The sequence below is a fragment of the Tympanuchus pallidicinctus genome, unplaced genomic scaffold (genome assembly GCF_026119805.1).
Source record: "Tympanuchus pallidicinctus isolate F22 unplaced genomic scaffold, pur_lepc_1.0 scaffold24, whole genome shotgun sequence".
NCBI classification, from domain to species: Eukaryota; Metazoa; Chordata; class Aves; order Galliformes; family Phasianidae; genus Tympanuchus; species Tympanuchus pallidicinctus.
The window spans coordinates 1,143,355-1,170,613 of NW_026294741.1; the positions used below are offsets into that span (position 1 = coordinate 1,143,355).

The 27,259-nt window shown below is 50.5% G+C and overlaps 1 protein-coding gene across 19 annotated transcripts in view; it reads left to right on the forward strand.

Annotated features, from left to right (window-relative positions):
- Positions 1-27,259, forward strand: part of MSI2 (musashi RNA binding protein 2) — a 184,636-nt gene that overhangs the window by 111,138 nt on the left and 46,239 nt on the right. For 16 of the 19 annotated variants that reach the window (XM_052689148.1, XM_052689143.1, XM_052689139.1 and 13 more), the window contains one exon: positions 2,008-2,056. The exons of the other annotated variants lie outside the window; for them this stretch is intronic. In XM_052689148.1, the coding sequence (XP_052545108.1) occupies positions 2,008-2,056 (49 nt within the window). The remainder of the gene's footprint in view (positions 1-2,007; positions 2,057-27,259) is intronic. 19 annotated transcript variants of the gene reach the window in all.

Sequence of the window (27,259 nt, forward strand, 5' to 3'; positions counted from 1 at the left end):
CAACCGGTGAAAAGTTTCTCTAAGCGCTGCTCTCTGCGTATTGATTTTCCTCTCCTGCTTGTCTGACCGGCTCTCAGATGTTTTATTTTGCAAAGCATTAATAGAATTTTTCTTTGGCCGTTGCACTCTGTCTATTCAGGAGGTTTCAAGAAGTCTCATTGTGTCACCGGACTATAGAGGAAAGAGCCTATTCTTCTGCTACAATGGCTGCCCTACAAAATAACGCAGGGTGGGGTAAACTCCAAAAGGGCAGAGACGGAGATAAAATGTTCTGACCTTAGGAAGCAGAAAAGATAACCAATTAGGCATTGTTAGAAGGGCACCAGCTGGCTCCAAGAACACCCCCCTGATTATTGCTTGTTACCGGTGCTCTCTATCCAAACCTGACACCGGCTGCGGGAGCTGCTTCCCCCACCCGGGGTTCCAGCCTGAAGCTCCCAGCCGCAGTCAGGAGTCTCTGGGTCTCCAGAACTGGCACTGAGTGCAAGGGGTCATTTTCTTACTGCCCGTGGGGCCAAGAGCTGCGAGAATGACAAGATCTGCTGTATAGATGTAACCTTACTTGGAGATCAGTGCTCGTGGTGGGCGGAGCGCCGTCCTTATCAGCATCCCAGTATTGCTCAGACCTGTGAATCTTCTTCCTCCAAGTGATGAGAGGCAGCAGGACAAGTGGCTTTGTGCTTAGTGTGGTTTGGATTTCCATTGCATCAGCATTGTTAGGTCTCATGGATGGTGGGCTTTAGGGAGGCACGCTGCTGTCTGTCTCTAGCTGCTGCTAACACATTTTGCAAAGCACTTTGGAGAAGTCAAGAGCAAGTTAACCAGAGACAGGTTGCTAAATGCACCCTGGTATAACAAAAGGTTTTGCTGCTCTGCATTTTTGCTGTATCCTGGAGTGTGTTTTAATGCAGCAGTTAAAAGGCTTGAGCTGTGTTTTGCCATCTGCACAGAGCAGGCAGGGGCTGCTGGGATGGGAGGAGGAGTCCGTGGTGGCATTGCACAGGTGAGGGGAGCATGTAGGATGTTGTGAACTCTTCTAAGGTGTGTGGTTTATAGAAATCCTGAGTGTAAATACATGAAAATCTCATAGAAATCAGTGGGGAAAAAAAAACAAAACAAAACAAATGGAAGAAAAACACCTTAAAAAGATAACCATCCCTGATGTCTCCTGCAATTTAGCAATGGTGCAGGTTTTCATCAGCCCCTGGTTTCAAACAAGGAGCAGGAAGCCTGGAAGTCTTTTCACAGGGCTTGCAGGACCTTTCCTGCAGCGTGCAGGACTGACCCACAGCCCCTGAGCACCAGTTCAAAATGTGGTGAGAAATCCCAGCCCAACAACCTTCTAAAATAAGTGTAAAATGTTAGGTGTGGCTACACAGATTAAACGGAGGTGGAATAAATCATGCAAATAGTAATGAAAGTTGAAAGCAATTTGGTTGCACTTCAGTACGTTTCATCAGTCATCTCTCTTCTGAAGTGGAAATGCCAGGCCTGATGCGAATTAAACTTTCTCCCCCTCCCTCTGCCCTCTCCTCCAGCTTTTCAAAGGGCCCTTTGAAACCCTCTGAATACCTTTCTTGGCTGACCAGATTTTGCCCTGCTCCCGCTCCTTGAAACCTCCCAATTCACAGCCAAGGCAGCAGCACTGATTTGGAGAAGTCACGGGCGTGATTTGCATCCATGATTCCTCAGCCCTCCTTTATCTCTACAAAAGGGAAAGAGGCTGAGGTGGGGCATGGCGAGCTGGAAGGGCCGCCCGGACGTTGGGCTTTGTAGGGTGTCAGTACTGCTAACGTCCGCTTTTCTGCTTTAGGATCAGATGTCAGCGAGCGCACAGGTTGGAAGCAGCAGGTTTCCAAGGGGCGATGCTGACTCTGAGCCAGAGGAAGGAGATGTGATGCACCTGCACTGCCTGAGCCGAGGCCTCCGCCATCATCCCGCTGTGTTTGTGTGCCTCTGCCAACCCAGCTGGGTGTGTTAAGCACGCCTCTCCCTTGTGTCTTGCAGGTAGAGGACGCCATGCTTATGTTTGACAAGACGACCAACAGGCATAGAGGTAAGAGAGCAGCAGCTCAGCCATCACCTTTGTGACAGAGTCGGCATGCTGAGCACAGCCAAAATCAGTGTCAGCGTGGTGACCATGTGGCTAAATGCAGTGGAGCTAAATCAGCAGAACTCCTCATGTTTGAGACAGCTTCCTGTGTCCTGTGGGTGTATGGAGGAAGGGCTGTGTGACATGTAATGCCACGTCCCATGTGGGTTTTCATATTGGAGCTGATTTCTCTGGTCAGCCTGATGACTTACGTTTGGGAGGATCACTGTCAGGCTCTGTGCTGTCCCCAGAGGTGGTGAAGCCCGGCGCCAGCGTGTGCCACAGGGAAGGGAGCTGCATCAGAATGAGGGAAAGTCTCTGTGTCTCCACTATTCACCCCGTGGGATGTGCATCCGAGCAGGGTCAGCCCCAACCCTGCTGGGAGAACTGCGTGCACTCCTGTTCCCTGCACACACGTCATCCCTGCAGTGCTGGTCGCTGTGCTGCCCACCTGCCCTCTGTTTGCAGTGCTCCTAGTAGAGCCACGCTCACAGCTCGGGGTCCTGCAGTGGTGCTGGGCTCACACCAGGTGTTGCCATGTGGCACACAAGTGCTGAGATCCAGACGTGCTGGTGGCACTGGGGTGTTGGCTGGGGCTGCTTTTCAGGGAACCTGAAGTGATGTTCCCTGGCCCAGAGTCAGTGCGGCCTGGCTGCTGGCTCAGATGATATCATTTACATGTAGTTGTGGGAAAGGTGACCAAGTGGGCTTGCAAAGCTTGAGGACCATGGCTGTTCTCCCTGGATCCACCCGTGTCACAGAATGTGCAGAGGCTGTACCAGGGCGGTGGCTGTTGGGTTGAGCTGGGTGTAACGTAGTAGGTTGAGACCAGGATATCAGGGTGCCGAGCCCTTCGCTGGGGTTGTGAAGTTTGGGGCTGCTCATCATGTGTCGATAACAGTGAGCAAGATCACCAGAAAATGAATCCCATCCACATATTTCAGTGGACAGATAAGGTTTCATTATTGCTTGTACAGCTCTGTGAAAATGAGCTGAGGATTATTTCAGCTTTATGGCCTTTCCTTTCAGCAGAAATAAATGATGCTGCGGTCCGGGTGAGCGCCTCGCACTGAGGAGCAGAGCTCCAGCAGAGCCCTGGCAGCTGGGGAGCCCCGGGGGCATGAGGAGCACTGTGCCACCATTCCCTTGCAGTGGGACCGATGGGTGCTGCCTCCTCCTGCTCTCACGAAGCGTGTTTGGAGGCAGCACAGCTTGTGGCTCCCGCAGGGGTGCACAGCTGGAGGTCTGTCCTGCGGCCTTCACGCTCCGGCCATGTCTGCGCAGTGGCTCTCGGAGGGGCTTGCTCAATTGACACAGCTGTTGTCTCAGCCACGGCTGCTTCAGCTTCCTGGTCAGCAGCGGTCCTTGTCACTCACAGCCCAAGGGCAGCCCTGCTGGGATCAGCCCGAGTTCTTGCAGGAAGGAGCCAGCCCTGCAGCAGGGGGACACTGCGGCTGAGCTCTGACCTTCACCTCTGCCATGGAGCGGAGGGAGGAAGGAGCAAGCATAACAACTCAGGAGGCGCAGCCGTCTTTGGCCCCGTGTCTGAGCTGAGCCTGTCTCCCCAGACATTTTCTCCTTCCCTGTGCAGGTAGCTGCCACTAATCAGGCTAATGAGCTGCCGGGCAGGCTGTCATCGTGGAGCGGGTTCTGTGGCATCGATCGTTTATAAAATCACCCTGGATTTTACAAATTGTGACATTCTGATTGTGTTGGAAACACGTTTAAAATGCAGTAGCATGCGAGCAGCAGCGTTAATAGCAATTCTTAAAACCACTTGTGGGTTGCAATCTGTATCGTCAAATTAGCCAAGGGAAAGAGAAATGGCAGATAAAATATCCGCTGTGGTTTACTGTAGTTAGTGTATGCCTAGAATGATCAACGTGGGCAAGGAAAAGTATTAGAATTCACTCTCTGCTGCTGGAAGGAAATGGAGGATGTTTGTTGGTGTAAGGCTGTCCCATGTGTGCTGCCTGTGTGCTCCAGTAGCAGTTGGTGTGGCCGTGCTCACATGTAACCCCCACAGATGGAGGCAATCCCAGAACTGCTCAGTGCTGAGCAGTGTTAGTAATGCCTTGGGAGGCCTCAAATAAAACGCTGATGGAGCAATGGAGTACAGAACTTTCATACCCTTTAAAATATTATCAAGCGAACCACTTTGCTTCCTCTGTGATGTCCTTTTGTTTTCTGATACCCCATCACTCCTTCATGGTCTGTGGAGGAAGTGAGAGGCAGAGCTGCTGCGTCTCCTGCTGATCTGCCTCGCCACGCGGATGGGCAGCTGGCAGTTTGTGCGCACGCCGTGGGAGCAGCGCTCGCTGCTTGGAGCTCTGTTGGAAAAGCGGTCTGACCTTGGTGGGACCAGGCTGGTGCTGCGAGGCCCCTCCTCAGCAGTGGGATGCAAAGGGTGGACGTGTAGAAGACCGCTGTCTGCATTGCCTTCTTTTATGATTCCGTTTGTTTCTGGGTAAGGTTGGTAATGTGGAATTTCTGCGCCCTGCACTGTACTTCTACATTTCTGTATAGGGAGAAAAAACACACAAGTTCTGTAAGAGCTGTGGAAGATCACTTTTATCACTTTTTTTGCTGCCTAAAACTTCACAGAGCTGAAAATTACTGGGTCAGTCTTGAAAGGATTCAGTAATTGGAAAGTAGAAGCGAGGGTGGTGTTATTTCGTTACCCTTGCAAAGAGCAGATAAAATCTTGAGTTCAGCATTAGTTATTGATCTTTGGGGTTGGAGGGAACCTTGCAAGATGATGATGCCCTTCTGCCTTCACTGCACAGACAGGTGTGGGGCACATCCCTGGGGGTGCCCTGCGTGGAGCTGCTGGCTGCTGAGCAAGGGCTGCGGGAGCAGGCTCATCTCCTCCCCACCCTTGGTTCTTAGCAGAAGGGAAAGCAGGGTGCAGTGTCTCCTGACGAATGAATTTGCTCAGGAACCCCTTTCTCCCTTTTCTTTCTGTGGCTGTTAAGCAAGTAGGTGGACACTAGTCAGGAGAAGGCGATGGGGAGAGGTGGTGCCCTGGGGTGCTCTCTGTGGGCAGTGCCCATACCCCGTGCTGCCTGCAGGGCTGTGTGCTGTGCTGCAGCATTTCCATAGTTTGACTGTGCAGAAAGGAAAATAAAGATTTTGACTGATTGAATCCCCCAAGTCGTAATTGCTAGTATTAAATGTAATGCTATATGTTTTCCAAAGCCGTGCAGCCCCCAGAGTTATTTTCATATCAATTAACTCTCACGTGGTTAGGAATGGCAGGGGAGAGAGGAGGGAAGCGACAGCATGTGATTTGGGCTTCTTTAATCTGAAAACTAAACAAAATTAAAGTCAGGCCGTCTGCGCGATGCGCGGTGTCCCACGTGTGGGCGCTCAGAGCATCGCCCCAGCCCAGCGCAGAGCTCAGTGACTGCACTGCATGGCAGTGCTGCTGCCCAGGGGGGCGGCGTGCGGCCCCTGTGCTCACTGCAGGAAGAGGGGACGCTGCTGGGCTCTGCCAGGGAGGGTGCTTTTCTCAGGAGTAAAACTGCCTTTTGCGTTGCCCGACTGCCAGAACCTCAGTTTTGCAGTTGACCTCTGAAGTTCTAATTGACATTTTTCTAGATGAGATATAAATATAATTAAGAGTCACAGCAATTATTTGTTTATCGCCGTCTCTCTCAAGCAGAGCAAGGTCACGTGCGTTTAAAAAGACATCGCTAAGCGGTTTTGAGGAGAGTGTTTAAAACATAGAGAAGTCATTGCCTGCTTTGGTCCTCCGGAGCACAGCTGTGTCTGCTGCACCGCGCCTGGGGATCTGGGATGGAGCCTGCAGCCTTTGGAAGGAGGGGGCTGCAGGGAAGCTCCTCCTGGCTCTGACCCGGGGCCTTTGGAAAAGCATCCGCACGGGGCTGGCATTTGTTGAGTGCAGTGAGTGCTGTAAGAGCTTCGGATGAAAGGTGTGACATAAGATATAAATGGAGGCAGCATTATTGTTAGCGCTTTGCTGGATGAGGATGGCTTTTATTCCCTTGTCGCTTCTATCGCTTCGTAAATGAGCCTCTGGAGAGCACGGCTGTGCAGAGCACAGCGTTCCCAGCAGCAGAGCCCAACCTGGGGCGGTGCTGTGAGGAGCAGCGGCTCCGTGTCGGTCTGCTGCCCACCCAGCGGGCTGGGGAGAGGAGCTGCACATGGTTTGTAAGCAAATACTTGCTTCAAAACTTCCAAGGAGGGCTGTGAAGATTAATTAGTTAATATTATTTACCATTTACAGACCTATCAGTGGAAGTGGTGATGGCTGAGCTACAGTGCCATCATTCACACCTATCTGTTGGGTTTGCAGTTATGACATGTGCCATATTAATATTTCATGTGTGTACGCTTTTAATATCACATCCTCACTTATAAATATTCATGTCATAAACCATATTAATGACAGCAAGGCTGAAGCAGAGCGCTCCCAGCTCTCTGCCTCCCATCCCGAGGTCAGACCCACACCGGGTGGGATGCAGGAGCCGGGCTGCAGCCTGTGGGTTTGGAATGGCCCTGCAGCCCACCCGTGTCCATCCCCCACCATGTGGGTCTGCGCGCTGCGTCCCAGCCCTGCCTCCTGCATGGTGCTCCCAGCACCACTTGTTTCTTCTGTGCCAGCAGCCGCAAAGCGAGCAGGAAGGGCCACCGAGCCTTGAGCCCCTCAGCCCTGGGCTTTGGTTTCCTGGCCGGCGCCACTTGCTGCTGCATCAGAGCACCTTGCATGAGGTGCAGGAATAAATGCATTTCAGCCAGTGACAGCCCTGCAGCCTGGGAGGTTCTGTGTCAGAGCGGCAGATTGGTGCTGGCCACGCGTCTCCAGGTGATTATAGGATGTCTCGGGTGGCTGCTGCTGCTCTGTGCCAGCCCCACACCGGGTAGCACCACCTGAGGCTCAGAGCAGTGGCCCAGCTGGGTCCTGCTGCTGTTCTTCCTTGCTCCATTTTGGACCAGTGGTGGAAGCTGCATCCAGAGGAGCAGAAAGAGCCAACAGCTGCACTGTCCGGGACACACAGAAGGCACAGACATGTGTGAATGCTTATTCTGAAAGAGGGAGAGCTCGGCTTTGCTAGCAGCACTCAGGGGATGGCATGACATTTTTATTTTCTCATTTTACAAACAAATGTGGTAATAAAATGGAAAAAAAAGTCCCACCAACCTGCAGTAAAGGTTGCAAACCCAACATGGCAATTAGTTTGGAAGTCTCCAGCTGCACAATTAGACTCTAAGGTAAATACCAACTTAAAAGAATATTGCAGAGGACAGGGGATCTGGAGCACCCATCCCAGAGGAGGAGTTGGTGGAGCTCCGGGCTGGGGCCAGCAGAACCTCCAGAGGAACAGGGGCATTTCCATCCCATGGAGCCTCAGTTCACAGTCCCTGCCTCGAGGAGCTCCCACTCACTCAGTGCTGAGCGCTGTCAACAGCTTGGTGTAATTAGACTGTGGTAGCGCTGGAGTGTGCAAAGTAAATCAGTGGAGCCCTTCTCATCTCTGGAAGGTTCTTCAGGAACCTGATGGTGAGGATTGTGCAAATATTTAAGACAGTTTTTGAATTATAATGGCTCTGTTACTCGTCAGCATGCTGGATGGGATGAGTGCTTGCAGCAGGAGCAGGCAGCAGCATCCTCACAGCATTGAGAAGGCAGGGGGGTCATTTAGTAGGACTGCAGTTCCGCACTTTGCCACCTTCCTCCCCACTGCTGGGCAGCCGGTGTGAGCCTAGAGAAATTAGCAGAAGTGCTGATGGTCTCTGCATGGAAGGGAGCCTGCCCCGCTCTGACTGCTCGCTGGTGGGACCAGAAGCCTTCTTCCTGCATGGAGCAGCAGACGTGATTATCAGGTAGTGCTGCGGTCTTGTGGGACTGTTTGAAAATGTTAATTGCAGAAAAGCCGGAAGCAGGAGGAGAACAAAATGCAGCATTTACATAGATGGGTAGTCTTACTACAGCGAGCAGAATTGAAATCGGTGGAGTGACCTTGAGAAGGCAGCAGCTATTGCAAAATGTGCGATGGGAGCACGGGGCACCCTGCAGTGCTCCGTCCTGCTGCATTCTGTTCTGCTCCCAGTGCATTGCTGGAAGCGTTCTGGTGCAGCCGCTCAGTCCACACTGGGGCACAGATCTCTGATTTCTTCCTGTGACATCCATGCTCTGTATCTGCTGTGATGATAAAGGTTTCAGAGCCTTCTGAAAGCAGTGGGGGCATTCCTAGCAGCGCGGGGGCACAAATGCTGCTCCATGTTCCTCCCATACCTTCCTGCTGCCAGCCAGTGCCCGTGTGCTGCCGCTGCTTTTCTTTGCAGAAGGGCTCAGCTCAGAGCTCCCAGAGATCTAATGAAACAGGTAACACCTCCTCAGGTCCTGGAATCCAGCAGTCAGGGTGACACAAACAGTGCTGGTGGCACCAGAAGCTCTGCGTTGCCCCTAAGCAGTGCTGCTTTCCAGGCAGCTGTTGCCCTAAAACAAAGAGTGCAGCTCCTGTATGGGTGCATCCCACCTCATCAGTGCTCCTCTGTTAGCATCCTGGGGGCTGTTATATCACTGCCATGGGTGCTGGGATGCAGGGCTGTCACTGACCGAGCTGGTGTGCTTTGCACTGTTCCCCATCAGTGCCCTCTTACCTGTGCTCCATTGTCTTTCCCAGAACACCAGGTTTTAACTCAAGATTTCTTTAATTAACTTGATAAATACATTCTGGCAAGGAGTGATTCTGCTTATTCTGTATGTTGGTTTTTTTTACCTATAGCTGAGGTATGAACATCTGGTGGGTTTTTTTGCTGGGTGTGATAGAATAAGTTGAAGAACAGCTTCTTGCAAAAGACTGCAGGTCAGCGGTTTTGCTGGGGTTTTGTTGTTGTTGTTGTTAATTTATATAGTGGTTTTTGGACCAGGAAAAGCACCTTAAACTAACGTGATAATTTGGAGATCTGTTTAGAAACACCTCCTGATGCTCATGTGCCCAGCAGAGCATCCAGCCAGAGGCACTGCTGTGGATGGGGCACCGCAGCTCCGGGCAGCCGTGCTGGGAGAGTCCTCCCCCAACCCCAGGTACAGCCCGCACCCATCCCCCCACGTCCCCAGGGAGAAGCCCGGTGAGGGGCTGTTCTGTGTGACTGTGGTAACAGCTTCACGGCGGCTGTTGGGTTCCCTGCAGGGCAGCAGCCTGCCTGCGTCCCCGCGGCCAGGGCTTGGAGGTGGGCAGCGCAGGGCAGGAGCAGCTGCAGAGCGCAGAGGGGAGCAGCTGCAGCAGGAAATTAGTCATCGGGGGAAGAAATGGATTTGATAAATAATAAAACAGTGGCATTAACAACAGATGCTTTCCAGGTCAGGTGACTTGGGTAGAAGAACCCAGCAACTGTGGGCAGTGGTATGAAAAATAGGTGTCCAGGAGGGTGCAGTGCTGTGTCCCTGCATTGGGTGACTGAGCCTGTCAGCTCTTCACAGCCCTGCACCAACCTCTCCCTGAGAATGGCCCAGTTTGTTTTTATATTCCTACTTTTCATTTTATTAACTGTTTTGATTTGTAAAATACCGTGTCCTATACAGTGGTTTGGACAGTGGTTGGGTATGGTGATTTACTATGCTCTTCTTATCTTTCACCTTAAGTCTTTGATAAGAATGTTTTAAAAATGAAATTGCTACCTGACACCATTATCAGCTCTTGGCTGCCTGCCGAGGGGAGGGGGTCATTGGGGGCACAGGCTTCCCAGAGCCAGGGCTGATGGCACACGGGGTGTCCGCAGGGATTGGGCACAGGGCTGACAGCAGGGCTCAGCTGGGCATGGGGCACAGCGACCGGGAGCGACGCAGGGGTGGCACGGCTGCTCCTCACCCTGCTCTGCACCGTGGCCCTGTGGGATTGTATCGAACTCAGCACTGCTGTGTCTGGGTGCTGCCCCGGGGCGGGTGGCAGCAGCAGCGTTTGGCTGTGGGGCCCCAGTGCCCCCAGTGCCAGAAAAGCCCTCCTGGGGCTCAGGTTGTTGTTATTGGCATCGCGGTGCCGCTGCGAGACTCCTGCGCGTTTGGGTAATTGAAATGTTTGTGACGAGCGCGCTGTGCCCGCTGGATGTCATTTATCAGTGGGAAGGCATCAGCGGTGGGAATATCAGTAAATAGAACTGTCTGACGTGGCAGGTCATTTTTATTTTAATGTAGTAGATTTAATGAACTCTTGTCTTTATAATTCATGGTACTTGCTGAATGCATCCATTTCCCCTCCTTAATGACGTTTGTTACAGATCTGTCCTTTGTTAGAGGGCTTTATTACGGCTGCAGAACTCGGCTCCCCCCAAGTTGTCATGATGTGCTCCCGAAGCGTGGAGGGCCGTGTAATGGATTGCTGCCCTTTACATTCGGAACTATTAGTGATAAACATGGCCCAAAACTTCCCCCAGTAGTTCATGCATTATTAATGGTGGGTAGAACGGAGGCTCTGCGGGATGCTCGCCAGCCCTGCCCATGTGCTTGGGGCACCGCCGTGGGCCCTGTGCGCTGGGGTCACAGCAGCAGAAGCTCCCATATCTGCCGTCGAGTGATTTAATAGCATTTGTGTCCAGCCTAACCCAATCTACCTCACCTCACAGAGAAGAAAAAAATAATCCTGCATCAAAATTATTGCTTTTGGAGCTGTCTTGTCTCTTTTGAGTAGGAACTGGAGACAACTAGACAAGCTTCAATGAAAGCGAATAAAGAAACATTACTTTCTGAACACAATCTTCTGTTACCAGTCACTTTTCAACAGACATTCAATCAAAATGCTAATAGCAAAGGCAACAAGGGAGCGAGGTTATTGTAATACTAATTGATAGGCTGCGGGGATGGGTTGTGATAAGTGCTGCTGAAGATGTATTTTTGAAATACGATTCTCTTTAATTACAATGATACTAATAAAAAGGAACAAATGATTTAATGATAGTTTTCTAGGTAATGGCTTAAAGATTTTGTTCAAGTTATTTTGTAGCCTTTAAAATAAAAAAACAGGAACTGTGGAAACCTTAAAAATGAAGCCATTGCTGAAGGTAGTGACTTCATCTGGACTTGTGTGGCTATTTTGCATCAGAATTAACTCTGTCAAATATGAAGCTCTTGAATAAGAAATCCAATCATTTATTTCCACAATAGACTTTGCTGGAAGCCCACAGTAGAAGCCACGTTGCATGTAGGAGTGCATTTACTATCTAATACTTGAAGAACAGGATCAACTGTGCGGGGGTTTCGGATGCCTCGCAGGAGGGGCAGGCTGTGCTGCGGGGTGCAGGTCTGGCTGTGGTGTGGGGTTTCTGCCCTGTGTCCTGCAGGAGCTGAGAGGAAGGGCGGCTCCCTTTCAGCTAATTGTCAGTAGATTAATTGATAGCGAAACAAAAGCGGCTTTTTCGAGTGGAGAGGTGTTTTGCTTTTGTTGACGTGGGTGGGGGCTTTTCTGGGGCAGGAAGGATGAGCTCTCCTGCCTTTCAATTTGTCAGGCTCTCTCTCAAAGATCTGCCACAGAAGAAAGGGTAATTAATAGGCTTGAAGTCATTTCCGATGTGTCAGTATTTCTGCCTTGCTTCCAAGTGATAATGTTCGCTGGCTCGAGGCCTCCAGGGAGCCTTCCATCTTATTAACTTGTCTGGGAGAAGCAGTGAGTGGGGACAGCTTGGGCCAGTGGGTGACATGAAATAAGGATTTGTGGTGTAGTGAGCTGTAAACACTGCGGCCGATTGAGTAAAAAGTGGGAAGGAGAAAAAATAAAAAAGAAGGGAAAACAGTTCTAAAAAGGCACTCGTCACCAGCATAGCAGCACGTGGCAGGGGATGATGTGCACTTTGTTCGGGCTGACCTGCAGCAACGACCCCAGTAGAGCACACAGAGCTGTGCCCTGCATCCAACCCCTGGGGTGTGTGCCCATGGTCTTCAGCGCCTCGTTCCCTGCTGTGCTGTGCCACGTGCAGGGCAGCTCCTGTCCAAGACTGGGAGGGGAAGGAGCAGCCATGCTGTGGTGCCAAGACGTTCACTGAGGGTTTTGGTAACCGTTCCTGCCTCACAGCTGTGCTTGGTCCTGCTGGGTGTGAGCAGAGCTCTGGGGGCTGTGCCCAGGTGTCGTTAATCCTGCAGATGAGAAGTCAGGCAGCTGCAGGTGGGCTCAGCCCTCGGTGCTGGGCAGTGCCCAGGTGTACTTAATTCTGCGGAGGAGAAATAAAGTGGCTGCAGCTGGGCTCAGCTCCTGGGTGTGCTGAGCTGCTCTGGGGTTTCAGCAGAAGCTGTGGGGGTGCCGTGGGGAGAGGTAGAGGTGTCCATGTGCTCCTTGGGCAGAGCAGGAGGAGATGCCCCAGAGCGGTGGTCTGTGCCTCCAAGCTGCTGTGTCTCGAGTGGTGCTGCTCCTTGCTGCTGTTGGAGCTCTGACCTGTGGGCATACAGAAGGTGAGCTTATATTTATGTGTTTAAGACTTTTTGGCTTTTTTGTTTTGTTTGTAAGTTTCCCTTTGTAGCAGAAGCGTAAGGGTGGTTTCGTTGTCTGTTAAAGACAAACCCAGCAGAGGCAGTGCTGGTCTCAGCCATGTACAAACTGTTCCTTGGAGATGTTCCCCTTTTATTCTTTGAAGCGGCAGACCTTGGTGTGTAGGGTCACTGGGAAGGAACAGGATGTCTTTCACGTATTGACAGATTTGTTTCTTCTCTCTTCTCTCACACTCCTGTTTGTCAGGCTCGCTTCTCATTTTCCAGAGAAATGATGTGACTAAATGCCTCTGACAGCCTCTTTGCAAAGTGTGAGGTGGGCATGATGGAGAAAGCACAGCCGCCTTGGAGCAGGGCGGTGATGAGCTGCTCCCTGGGACAGCTGGGCTCCTCCATTGCTCTGCCTGTTCCTGCGCAGCAGAGTTCCCCTTGCAAGCACTTACTGAGAAGGCACCACTATAATCTAATTAAAATTGGTTTTAATATTCTGTGAAAATTAAAACCGAATCCTTCCTGCTAGAAAGAATGACCGTGCATGTATTAGTCCTCTGTGTCGTTGTTGTTGTTGGCTTGCTCAAATATTAACGCTGCCTGTACGCTCAGAATGGTGGTTTGTGTCCATTAGCAGAGCTTAATTCTCAAATTAAATGGTGAGCAGTACAGAGGAGGTGGAAGCTGGTTGCTGGATTATTTTTTTTAATGTTAATGGTACATCCTGGAGGAAAATAAGGGAAGAGGGTGCAGTGCAATGTTATTGCTATGGAATGAAAATAAAGCCTCATTATTTGAGGATGGGATTTAGTGGCTGAGGGTTTGCTCTTCATCTGAAGCTCCATCCTGAATGCTCCCAGTTAATTGCCTGCTGAGAGATGGGCATTGCTAATGCTGCCAGGAATGTCCCAGGCTGGGGATGGCGGCCATGTCAGTGCTGCTGGAGTAAGGGGTGATCGTGTGCTCATCTGCACTCCTCTCTTTTTTCCTGGGAGTTTGGAGTTCTTGCCAGCTGGAGGACCTGGATAGCCACTGTGTATAGATCTGGTACAGGGGTGGAAATGAGGAAAATACTGCCTTTCAGGTAATGGGTAGGAAATATGCTATTTGAGATTTAGGTCAGATTTGGTCCCGCAGGGGGAAGTTTTTTGGGAAGTAAAAAAAAAAAATATGGAACTTAAAGCTGCAATGTATTTTTGTATTTAGCCTTGTGCTGAGCATGGAAAAGGACCTCTGGTTGCTGAAACCTCCATGTGCAGCTCTGCCCCTTCTGCACAGGTTGGAAGCATGCTGCAGATATCTCTGTTCCTGATCTATTGGAAGTTTTCATGACTGATTGGTGGAAAGCCTGCTTTTGTGTTGCTTGTGGGCAGAAGATAAACCGGGTGCTGCTGGGGTTATCTCCAGAGCACAGCGTGGTCAGAGTGCAGGGGAGCAGTGGCCCTGGGCTGGCTGTGAGGGATGGGGCTCAGTGCCCATGCAGGGGATCTGCTGCAAAGCATCACCGCAGCGATGTGGAGCTCGGGGCCGTGAGCAGAGCAGGGAGGATCAGCAGCATTAGGCCTGGCTGCTGCCCTCGTGGGAGCCGGGTGCTAATAAAGCTGTACCAGGCTGAAAGGACACGGAAACACCGCTTTGTAGCTATGGCAACTTGGGAAACAAGGGCTGCGTGGAGTATTTTGAAGGAGAGCCCTTATTATCGAGAGTTCGAAGGGAAGGTTCTTAGCAACACAGGAGGCTTGGCAAGGTAATTAGACTAGCTGCTCTTGGAGCAAATGCGGGCTCTGGCATTGCGTTACTAGAGCTTCTGGCCTTGCTGAGAAACCCAGCACCGGTGGTATTCTGCCACCCAGCTCCTCTCCGTGCTCTCATTCTGCCCGTCCCCATGCTCTGCTGCAGGCAGAGTGCCCCTGGTTAATGGGGTGCCATACACCAGCTTGCTGTCTCTACTGCAGGGGACATGGCAGGGTTGGCTGTGTTCAGCCTTGCTGCAGGTTCTCTGTGTGCTGGTGGCAGGGCCCAGCTCTGTACCTGGGTTTGCCTGTTGGTGCCAGGTGGTGGATAGCAATGTACTTGCCTTTTGTCCGCTGCCTTGAGCTCATTAAATGGCTTTAACAGTTTGCAGGTGCCAGACTTGATAGAGGAGAAGCAGTGTGATGCTTAGTTGAGAGTGATGATTTCCATCTAAAGCAAAGGATCCGTTCCCTCTGCTCAGAATGGTGCGGTACGGTTGGTACAGGTGTGGGAAGTCACAGCTGAGGGACTAAAGACCACCTTGCCCTTGCAGTGTGGCAAAACCTGCTGTGTCTGGCTCTCACTGCCTCTTGCTGTGTCTGCTGGGCTCCCCAGTCCCTTCTCAGGGTTAAGTGCGTGATGCCCATTTAAAGACCAGATTGCAGGGCAGAGAACCTCAGCTGGGCTCAGCAGACATTGAAGTAATCTGATAGATCGATTGCTCTCTTTATACTGGCTCCCATGGCTGCAAAGCCCTTCGAGGGAAATGATTTTAGCTGCTGGTCTGCAGTGTGCCCGCCTGAGGCATAACCAGGCAGGGCTGTGTTGTTTGTGTGCCTGGTGAAGGAGTGCACCGTGCAGTTGATGGAAGCCTGATGTCAGGTGGGTGTCAGTCCTGCCAGACTGAGATGACAGTGGCATCATGCAGCAGATCAAAGCATTAAGTCTTTAAAACCATATGTTCGATGTGTCATATCACAGAAGCTTTATATTCTTGGTGATAATGATCAGCAATGCATTATCTGTGTTTCCTCGACTGTGTGTTTTTTACAAGCTGATAAACTTTGAGCCGGATGGGAATCAATCGGGCCTTGTCCTTAATGTCTTAATCAGCCTCAGAGGAGTGCAGCTGGGGTGGTAACGGCGGAACCAGCACCTCTCCATGGAGTCTGTGTCTGTGGTGTGACCCCTCAGCGCAGGGGAAAACCCACCCAAAGGGCAGCAGCCTGAGTGGGGAGGCCTGGGGAACCAAGGAGGAAGAAGCCAGGAGCATGAAGGAGGTGGCTGTGCTGCCTGCCAGCCCTGCCCTCCAGCTCACAGCAGCGCAGCAATATGTGCTGTTGGTGCTTGAGAAGAACGCTCCCCTTGCTTGGCATCTTCCAGCAGTAGGCTGGAATTAGTACTTTCTTTTGGTGTGTGGTGATTTATTTTGTTAAAAACCAAGGCATTATTCCTAATTATGCAGTTTTATGAGGGTATGCATAGCAGCATTCTTCCTGCGGTAGGCTGTGGGAGCTGGCATAATATTTAAATAGGAGCCCTGGGGAAAGGACATGCCTGCATTCAGAGGAGGCTCCGCGCAGTTGCGGGCTCAGCCTATTGAACCAGCGTATAATTACCTCTATTCAGCACTGCCGCTCCAGTTATCAGCCGGCCGTCAGGGGAAGGCCAGCGCTTTAAAATGACATAGATTGTTAGAGAACATCAAACTTTTTTTTAATACAGTTAATGATCCTCAGCTATAAATAGTCTGTTCCCATTGACTGGCAATAAGGCTTTTGTGCTGTGCCTCGCAGAGCTGCAAGGCTTTTCTTGGTTTGTTTTTTTTTTTTTCTCTTTCTCCATATGTACTGTAGGGACTTTCATCCCGATTGTTTTACAAACAGCAGCTCTCCCTTTCTGCATCACAAGATGTAGGTCCTATAGAGTGGGGTTATGCCCAAGGTCACTGAGGGCTGATGAGTGAGGGAGATGTGGGCCTGGCAGCTCTGTCCCCACGTTGGTCAGTCCTCTACCTCCCATGTGGATGGGGACAGGCTCGACATCCCCACACCTCTCCAGTGCCACCCAATGGTCCTGTGGGAATGGCCATCCCTACCTTGTTAGTAAGACAGGCAGCTTTTGTGTGTGCTGTGCCCCAGAGGTTTGCTCGTTATCTTTCAAGTTGGACTAGTGGTGTAGGTCAGTGGAGGAGAAATTTGGGGCTGCCAGCTCTGTGTTCCCCTGCTGCCAGACGGCGTGTGTGATGAGGAGCTGTGTACTGATGGAGGAAATCCCAAAGCAAAAGAACATTTGCAGAGAGGCTGGGGGGGTGGTGGGGAGGCACTGTGTGCTTTACCCTTGGTAATTTAATCTGGTGACCATAACTGGATTCATACCTAAGGTGAGCCCCAGCAACTGCTTGAAAGCTCAGCATGTGATGACCACAGCCCATTACAGTTCTCTGCAGACATGGCTGCTTTTACACACAGTAGCAAATGATTCTATTTTTGCAACTGTCAGTAATAACGTTTTTCTCAAAAACACTATGAAAGATCATAGACTTTGTTTCTTCTATCTCTGGGGTTGATTGTTCCTGCAAGGGCTGGACTTAAACGCAAAGGCTGGAGATTGAGGCAGGGTAATATCTGCCACAGCTTTGTTCTTGAGTGCCTGTGGGCACAATAGGAAAAGGTCACCTCTTTTCCAAGGCCATCTCTTTGTCCAACTTGAAGGCCAGGAAGCAAAGTGTTCTCACCTGAACCTTGCTGCCCGCATGGCAGGATCAGGCCTTGTCTCCGTGACTGTGCATGCTCCATCAGCTGGGCTGGGGCTGCAGTGCTGTGTGCTGCTGCAGGTATGAGCAGAGGCTGTTGGCTGGGTGTGGATGTGGGGATCTGGGCCGGTGGAGGTCAGAGATGGTGCAGCAGTGGATGGGGGAGGCATGGGCACCCCGGGCGCAGCACTCTGCAGGGAGCACCTCTCTGCTTTCCCTGCCAGCATGTGCTCCTGAAGAGCAGCTGCCAGGGAAGCAAAGCTTCCCATCGTATCTGACGAGTGTTAGAAAGCATACTGAAATTATGGATGTGATTAGCAGGGGGACCTGGGCTCTGTGCCTGTGCCTGTGCTGTGCCCATCTCGGAGCCGTGTTTTTCTGTTACCAGCAGATCTGTGTCACAAAGCTGCTCAGCGCTGTGTGGTCCCTATTAAAAGTTTTCTTTCCCAGGGTGATTCTGCTCCTTTGTTGCATCCAGTTCTCGAGCACTTTATACTATCAAACAGCAAAACTGCTTTTATTGATGCAGTAAAGAACAATGGGATCTCTCCAGCCATGCTCCCAAAATACACTCTTGGCTTTCTTTATGCCTGGCTTCCCGTGGTGGAGAAAATGATTGAGATATGTTAGGTTTACTGCGGTCACTTCAAGAGGAGATTGGTAATACCAACAAATGATTCCAGCAAATAGATGAGCTCCTCTTCCCCAGCGAGGCTGAAGCGTTGTGTGCTCATCATGCTCCTCCTGCGAGGCAGAGAGCTGAAAAAGCAGAACGTGGCCCTGGTTTAATAGCACAGATGGGGTTGGGCAGAGGTGATGGCTCTGGGTGTGTGTCAGGTCAGGGCTGTGGGGATGCATGCAGTGCTGCTCACAGTGACTGTGCCTGCTATGCCTGGAGCTCACTGCCCCATGGGGAGGATCCTGTCTGTGTGGAATGGGAACTGAGATGACGGGAGGTAGGCAGAGCATTCTGTGCAGTGGTGCTGAGTCTGAGCTTTGATTTTCTGCGTGTTCAGGGACTGGCTTTGAATTTCTCATGTGAGCAGATGGCAGGGCATGTATGTCTGGTGTATTAGGGACATATGCTTGTTAGGGCCATGTTTTAGTGGGTGCAGTGGGGATGGGTTGGTGGTTGGACTTGATGATCTTGGTGGTCTTTTCCAACCATGGTGATTCTATGATCAAAAATGTGTGTATATGCTATGCCTTACCAGTGTCTGTCAGCCTTTGCCCTGTGTGATCTGACCTCTCTGGAGTTGTTACTGTAACAGCTCTGTTTACAGAGACAAGTTCTGCTCAGGCTGTTTCAATTGGCAGAAGAGATCTTTAAGCTTCAGGGAACTCGTTCTAGTTCTAGAAGTGCCTGTGCTACGTAACGTTTGTACTTATTTGTCCATTCTTTTGGAGCACTTTGTTGCGTGGCCTTTGTTCTCCTTCAGACAAGGTGCTTGTTGCACTCCATTGCTCCCTGCCTTCCTCTCTCACCAGGTTCCATCTGGCTGGGGAAGAGCTTGTGTGCAGTGAGAGAAGAGTACATACAGCACCTCAAAGAAGTGTGGTGCCGTTGCAGCGAAGGCCCTGCAAACTGACCTTGAATCTTTCAGAACAGTCAGTCTTCTTTAAATACAGATCTAGCTGGGGGAGAAGAGAAGGCACAAACAGGGCAGCCTGTGCTCACAAGAGTAAGCAGTTGAGCATTGAGATGGGAGTCCTCCAAAGCCCCCACAGACCCACTCAGAATCACCTTTGTTTGTGTGCACAGCTCCCAGCCCATCACTGCCCCACAGAGGTGCCAGTGCCTTTGGTGAGATGACAGATGCTGCTGGGCAGTGCTGTGCCCTGTGGTGCCATGGGGCAATTCCCATTAGCCACATCCACGGGTGGTCCTCCTTGTCAAGGGGAAGCTGGCCTGTATTTCTAACTCATGTTAATGTCTTTGATAATTTGAATTGAGAGTTTTTTTCCCATGTATAGGAGCTCTAAATATATATATGTAAGAAAGTGATTATCTTAATGTTATTCATCATTTACTTGAAGTGCGTTCTCAACCTAAACCTGTTTGCTCTGATGAGCATTTATGTCGCAAAGGAGTTGATGTTATCTCACTTTGCCTGCAGTCTTGAGCTTATGAACAGGAGGGATTTCCCCCATTCCTTCTGCTCGGAGATGGCACAGGGGCTGCTGGATTCACCCCCACGCAGGGAGGCAGCAGTGCTGCTGGCTCTGCTGTGCCCCTGCCTGGCTGAGCAGCGCTGGGCCGGGCTTCCAGGAATAGCTCAGCACAGAGCTTGCTCTTTACATGTGTATCCAGAGGAACAAATGGTGCATGTATTCAAAGCATCTGTCATAGCCAGGCACTTTCTCACAGTAGCATGCATTCTTTGCTCAGGCAAAAACCAACACAGTGCAGGAGCAGCAGGATGGGGCCTCGGCTGAGGGTTTAATGCTGTCCAAGAATGTTATGTGTTGCCTGGAGCTATAGCCCGAGGGGTCATACTGCACTGCTCAGAGGTATTGCTTTAACCTGAGGCTAAGCTTCTCATTTCTGCTGGTATTTCCCTTGACCCTCTTCAGCATTTGTCTCAATTCCTGAAATAGTTTCTGTTGTTCCCTGCCTGATTCTGTTTCTTTGTGTACTGATATGCAGGCAGCAGGGCAGCGTGAGGCTCCATCCCTGCGGTGTGGGAGCAGCCTGTACAGCTTAGCGAGCGCACACAGAAAACCAACCTGTCTGGGTGCTGCGGTCGTGCTGTCAGGCTGGGGGCACTGCGGTGCCTGAGCCGGAGGGGGGCTGAGCCTGGTGGTGCTGCTCCAGGAGCTGCGCTGCTAGGCTGTGCTTCCCCCATCCTGCCCTGCTTTGGCTACCTGCAGTTCTGTGTGCTGCTTTGGTGAAAGAGCATCAATAAACACTAACAACTTCTCATCCTGTGCTCAGTCCCAGTGACTTCCTGGAATGGAGTGGGGTGTTCTGCTTTCTTTCTTGCAGCAAAAAACAGCTCTCAAAAAGCACACCTTAAAAAAAAAAAAAAAAAAAAAAAAAAAAAAAAAATCTATAATTGAAAGATTTCAGATTTCTTTTGTAAGAGCAAGTGCGTGCTTAAACTCAGAGACAAATACAGCCAATAATATGTACTTGAAACAATGCAAGTTAATTCATTTTGGCACAGCCCCAGATATGCTGATGAAATGCCCTGTGAAGTGCTGCAGTATCTTGATAATGTACCTTCTCTGTTTGATTATATAATCAAATATGTTGTACCTAATAAAACTTAAAATGAGAGGGAGAAGCTCAGAGCAGATTGTACTGGGCATGGAGCGGGTTGTGGGCAGCACGAGGGCAACTTCTCACCTTGCTGCTGCTGCAGGCACAGGGCTGCCCCACCACCCTTCATGGCACCGCAGGGGGAGCAGCTGTAGAGGTCTGGCACCGAGTTCTCATTCCTTTACAGGGAAGCCGTTGGTTTCTGGTGGGGTAGAGGGAATTTGGCCTGGGTGTTCTGGCCCTCCTGTGCGATGAGGTTGATGGGAAACAAATGCGTTATGCCTCTGACAAGCTGTTGCTGCATTTTTATTTTTTTTTCATTTTAAAACAGCGCTATCAACCAGTTGGAATATGGGCCTGGAGTATCGCAGGGAGTAATCTAATTAGTATGAAGTCAATTCACTAGTTCCTTTTGTATCTCGTGATTAAATAAGTGGGAAAATGGCTTGAAAATTAGGTGCTAGAACGACCCAATTACATTTCTGTAGCTTTTTGTATTCAATTTCATAAACAATTTTGCTCTTCGCTGGTTAATCAGTGAATGCCTTTTTCCAGTTTGAAAAGCACTTTTGAAATTATAATGCAATTAAATTGTGTGTGGATGTTCTGGCATAGCGAGTGTGAAAGCTGGGGGCCTGGCAGACAGCCATGTTGTACCTTGACAGTAATGAGTTCCTGAGCTGGCAGCTTGCTCGTGTCATTCATAATATTGTCCATGCTGGGTTACCCAGGGATGCAGCTGCCTTCGCTCCCTCCTGGTTGGGGTTGCTGGTTGCTGTGTGCCGCGTCTGCTGCACCTCCCGGGGCTGAGAGCCACAGTGCTGCGTGGGCACCCATCTCTGCGCATTGCTGTCCCTGGGCTGTGCTGCTGCTGGGCTCAGGGCTGCTCCTGTGGGCTCCTCCACCACCATGCTTTTGGTGCTGTGCAGCTCCGTGCTTGTGCTGCTCTGTTTTTTCCTTATGTGAGCATCTGTTAGACTGCAGGATGGGTGAGGAGGAGGATGTAGGGGATGAGTGACTGTTCCAGGATGGCGTAACAGAATGAGGAGAAGGAGGTGGTGGCCGGAAGTACTGCTTGTTGGATCAGAATGCTGCTTTGAGGAAAGGATTAAATCCCCACTGAAGAGCAGCAGAGCTGGGCTGGTGTGAAAGCATGTACAGCCTTTGCTCCCATCCTTGGGCAGAGCAGCTGAGGCGCTGCCCGGGATTTACGGCCGAGCGGCGCAAGGAGAAAGGTAGAAAGCTGTGTTAAGAGAAAAAGAAATAGCGTTAGAAATAATGACTTGCTTGGCAGCTTTTAACAAGTTCAGTAATGGTATTAGGTGCCCTTGGCTCAAGATTGTAACCTCCTCTTAAATGATCGTTACCTGACTAATAAAGACCTCAGAGCAGGTCATTACAGCTTAATTTAGACATAGCATCCTGTTTGGTTTGAACAGCATTGCCATCTCTCAGGCTAAAGCTGGTGCTGGGAGCTGGGCTCTGCCCAGGCTGCTTTCCCAGCACTGCAGGGCACCAAGCATGTGCTCTGAGCATCCCTGATCTGGGCAACTTCCTGGCGTGTCGCCTCATCTCTCCTTGTGTTCCTGAATGTTGTTCAAGGATGGGGAGCAGGCGATGATAGGAATGGGGCTGTGGAGCTGTGAGCACAGATAGAAACCTGGGTGTCGGGAGGTGCTCACCATCAGCTGTGTTGGCAGCGTGCTGTTGTGCCGTGCTGGGCTGTGCTCGAGCCCAGCTGTGATTGTCATAGGGAGGCTGCAAGAGCTCATTGCTTCTTGTTAGGTGTACTTTGTGTCCCCATTGTTTCCTTTCAGAGTACATCAGAAACAGCGTTTTTTCTCATCCCAGCATTTGTAGTGGAGCTGTGTGAGTCAGGAGAGGCATGAAGGAGCCACTTGGACAGCTTGTCCTTCCCATGCACGTGGCACCAAGCTGAGCCACCAGGCCTTGGGTTCAGCACAAACTCTTTCTTCCATGTAAGATACAACTGGAGCTTGCAGGCACTGCAGAGATGAGGGACTGGGAGGCAGCAGGAGCTGTTGCTGCACTGAACACAGTGGCAGCTCCTCCACACCATGCGGCTGCATTTCAGCTCTTCCCCTTTTTTCTTGTTATTTTGAAGGGATTTTAGGTCTTTTTCCATTGAAAGGAGTTAATCAGGTATGATATTGCCATGTTATTCACTTGGAATGGCTGCACACTGTGGGGTGCTGTCTCTGTGCAGCCGTTTGGTGCAGTGGGATGATGCTGGGTGGCAGTGGCTCTGCATCCCTTGCAGACCAACAGATGAGTGCCCAATGTGTGCACACGTTGCTGCTTCCCATCTCAGCAGCAGAGCTGCTTTAAATGGAAGGGTTTTTGTGTTGTGATAAAGAGCGTCTGAGGGCAACTGTGGCATCCTGCCCTTAGATGAGGACTCAGCAGGCTGCCATCCTGGTGGATCTTGTGCAGGAGTGAGGACACCACAGCCCACCCTATGCTCAGGGATGAGCTGTCATATTTCCCTAACCCCATTAGCAGTAAGCTTCAAATGCAAGTAATTAAAATCGCCAACCCCAACCAGTTACTAATATTTTGAGGACATTTCTTTGCTAAGCCTGTCTTTCCAGCCAATTTCCTACTCAACCAAAAACAAAACAACTTTCCTCCTGGTGTTGTAAATCTGTTGTTAAAATGAAGAAAAGGAAATGGGAAAGAAAAAAAAAGAGATTTCCCCCAATGACAGAACGTTTGTGCCGGGCTCAGCGCTGCATCGCCTTTGTTAGCCCTGGATAGAATTATGCATCACAAATAAAAACTGCTGTCAACATGCATTGGTTTCAAAACATTAGAGCATATGGTATGTGATTATCTGTATTGTCAAATGCAATAAAGTGAGTTTGGATATAATAAAAAATGTAATATTTTAGAAATTTGGTAATAAACTGTGGGAGAATTGACAGGCAGGGAGTGCATGAGGCCCACGGGCTGCAGGATGTGGGGCAGCACCCATGGGGCAGCCTGCTGGCATCGCTCTCCTGCTCCTCTCCCCATCCTCATCTTCGCCCCGTGTGGGAAACTCAGACACAATGCAGATAAAGTGCATCACACATACGTGCAGTTTTTCTTAGGTCAACTTTAATGCGTCTAAATGATCTGTGAATGCATTAATGGCTTCTGTTAATTAACAGTATGATAAAGCTGGCATTTAGTAAGTTGCAGTGTAGTGTGCGTTTAAGTCATTATGTACTCAGTGCTTTGGTTTGATTTCAGAATGTTAATAGAATAAAATTTTAATGAAGACTTGTTGTTATGAAAAATGTATTAGAGCGGGTGAGGTGCTGCCGGCGGGGCCGTGGCACGGGGCTGGGGGGAGCGGGGTGTCCCAGCCCTGCAGGCCTGGTGGTGTCACAGCAGGTCCCTGCAGTGATGGATGTGCCCTCGGTGTCCCCTGCTGCGCCCTGCGGGGCGATCGCTCCCAGAGAGCGGCGCGGTGCTTTCTGCCCATTGCAGCACCGCCGTGTGCTGCTCTGCCTTCTCATTCTCCATGCCCACGTCTTTTTCCTTTGGCTCTGGATTGTTTTTGAATGATGCTCCCTTGGGATGCAGCCGTGGGAGGACGGTGAGGGACCTGAGTACCGCAGCTGCCTGCAGCAAAGGCCGAGTGGCTCTGGTGCCCGTTATCCTGCTGCCCTGCTGTGCCGGCACTGACACAGCAGCACCTTGTGCTGCCCCAGTGTGCAGGCAGTGCTGTGAAGCAGTTTCTCATCGCTGCTCTGAACCCCATTGTGGAGGTGAGGTGTGTGCCATCCAAAGGGCATAGCCTGCAGGCCTGGGAGTTACTTTCCCAGCAGACAGAAACATCTCCTTTCTGTGCGTGCCGCTCAGGAAACGGGAATAACAAGGAATAACAAATGAGAATTGACAGCTTTTGTCTCAAACAACTCTGAGCTGTAATGAGCCAAGTTGTGGTTGTCAGATGGAGACGTCACAGAAGGATCTGGGAAGCGGGGGAGAAGCAGTGTGGGACCTGAAGTGCTGGGGGAGCTCCGTGCTTTGTGCAGGCTGTGCAGGGAGAGGCGCAGGGCTGAGCTGTGCAGGTCCTGCGGGGCTCCGCCTTGAGCACAGCAGCGGCTGTCCCGTTGGTTCCCAGATCCCGGGGACCTCGCACAGCACTGGGTTAGACCCATTCTGTCCTGGTTCTGCATCTGGGCAGCGGAGGTGCCCTGACCTCTGCTCTGAGAGGAGGCAGCAGACCCTGCTGTGTTGGCCCCTCCTTCCCCCCCAGCCCTGTTACTGCTGCAGGTGGGCTGGCGGCTGTGAGATCGCTTACTAAGGAACTTCTTCCCTTCTGATTACAAGGGATGTGTGAATAAAGCAGAACTGTATTGATTCACACCAATCTGTGCATCGACTGTGTGGGAGCCACTTGCAATTCCCAGCAGCACCAGAAAGCTTTACAACAGGGAGAAATATGACCAGGCAAGTTGAGCAAATAAATTAAACCAGTGTCAACTTTTCTTGTTTCTTCCCTCATTATTAATGGATGGAATGGGGCTCGTTTATCAAGAGGAGGGGAAAATTAATTGACACGGGCCTTAATATTATTATGCCTGGCTTGTCTGGTCACATTCCTTTTTTGTTTTTTTAAGCTTTTCAAAATGCATTTTATTACGGTTTACAGGTCTGGCTGCCAAAACTGTTGGTATAAACAAGAAAGCAGGTGCGTAAATAATGCCATGGCAGGACTGGACATTGCTGTGCTTCACTGCTTAAGTAACTTAAATATGGGGAGAGAAAGAGGCATAAAACAAATACAAACAGGATCATCGGGTACCAAGATGAAATGCAAAGAGGGAACACAACTGGAGCTGATGTTCCCTCATTCTGGTGCTGTGGTTGTTGGGGGCTTTTGTGGGTTCGTGTCCCTCAGCACAGCACTGTGAGCCCCCGTGCTGCCAGGCTGTGATGGATGGAGCTGTGCTGTATGGATGCCCATCAGGTGTTCTTACCTGGCAGCAGGAGTGAGAGTTGAGCAATGCTTCTTGTTGTGGTGCAGGCTGTGTATATCTTATTTCCCAGGAATCTTCTAAGGAGCTATCTCATACTTCAGCACGCTGTAGGAGGTGGTCCCAGCTAACTGAGACCATATGGTCTAAGTAGACAATGCAGACCCAATGTGGGTGAAATGAGATGATCTCCTCCATGTCATGGGATGGCCCTGGGACAGCCAGGGATCAAACCACTCTCCTCTGGTGCTCACTGCCCTGCTTCTGCCCCCAGAGCTCCTCTCTGTGGCTGGAAAACAGAGGTATCCTTTGCCTTAGGAAAGCTGCTGGGCCAGCAGTTGGCGATAGTGCAGATGCTGGGAGGTGGTGGTGCCCCAGTGCGGGGCAGGGCGGTGTTCAGTGTGAGCAGTGTCCCTGTGTCAGTCACAGTCTCTGCAGCCAACGCGAACACTGGCTCTGTTGGTGCAGGTTTGAGGGAGCGAGGCCTTCCACGTGTAAGCTGCCTTCACGTAGCTCTGCTGCTGAGTGATGTTCTGGGGGTACCTAAATGCAGCTGTAACGCACTGCTGTGCTCTCAGCGCCCTGGTTGAGAGAAGCAGCTGCCAACTTGCAAGGGAAAGCAGATGTATTTCATAGCGACGGTGTCGTCATCTCAGCTATATTTTACTGAGGTTGACAGAAAACTTCTCAAGTGACGACAAAGGTGTGAAATATAGTTGATTCAAGTGTGAGAAAAACAAAGTGCGGAACACAGGAGCGCTGACATTTGGTATCTTCAGCACGGCTTCTCCATGTGATTTATGGCGCCCACTGATTTGTTTTAATCTTTCTATGGTTGTATTTGGCTTCTCAGAGCAGCGCTCCCCTCATCTCTGGAGTGCAGAGCTGGCAGTGCCCTGGGCCGGGGGGTCTGAGTGGTGAGGGCATGGTGTGCTGGGCACTGAGTGCCTGGGCGGTGATTTTGGGCATATCAGGGATGCTTCCAGGGAGCTCAGGCTGGCGTGTGCATGAGGAGGCGATGCATTTCCCCAGGCTTGCCTTCCCTGTGGGCCATTCCCTTGGATGTGTTTCCCCGTGAGGATGCCCAGTGCCAGCAGTGCCCATGGGCTGCACTCCCACAGGTGCCTGCGGGCTGAGCTGCCGTCTCATTTCCTGCAGGGCTGCTCACTCGGACTCTGTTTGCCTCTTGTTTTATTTTCTCCCTCTTCATTGTCTTCTCTTCTCCAGAAAAGATTATTCAAATGAATATTCAGTTTTATTCATTTGAATTAAAAAAAAAAAAAAGCAAACCATTTGACTCTGTTAAATGCTTATCTCTTAAATAGAGCTTGTTAGCTTCCAATAATAGCTTCATTCAGAAGGATGCCGTATAATTTCATTTTAAAACGTGTGCTCCTTGACAACCGGAATCCTATTTCTGTCACCGTTTCAAACAGCTGCCTTTGTTTTGTGTTAATCTTTTTCATACACTTTCCAAGGAGCGTTTTTTGTTGACTCTCAGTACCTCTCATAAGAAGTAATTGTCTGTTTCGTCCAGGAAGGTTTCTGAGAGCTTTGGTAATTCAGAAATGAGCTCATATTCATTATGCTAACTAATAAGGCATGCGTACTGTAATGTTTTTTTATGCGTGCAATTATTGAAAGTCGCAATCCAATATTTTATAAGTGAAACAAAGAAGGACCCATTATGGGTTCGTTCCAGGAATTTTTTAGCTGCAGGGCAGTGATCTCCTAGGGTTGCTTAAGGAGCAGTAGGATGCGACGGACAGGCTGTGAGAGCAGAGGCAGCACAGCCTGCAGCGCTGAGCACTGCTCTTCTCCTGTGCTCCCCCAGGGAGGAATGAGGCAAAGCTGCTGCTGGGTTTTCCTATGGACCCATTCACGTCTGGTTTTTTACCTGCATGGGTTGGCCTGGATCTTTTAAAAACCTGAATGAGCATTAATGTCTATGGATTGTTACTTTGTTCTTGTTATAAAGCCTGTAAACACAGAA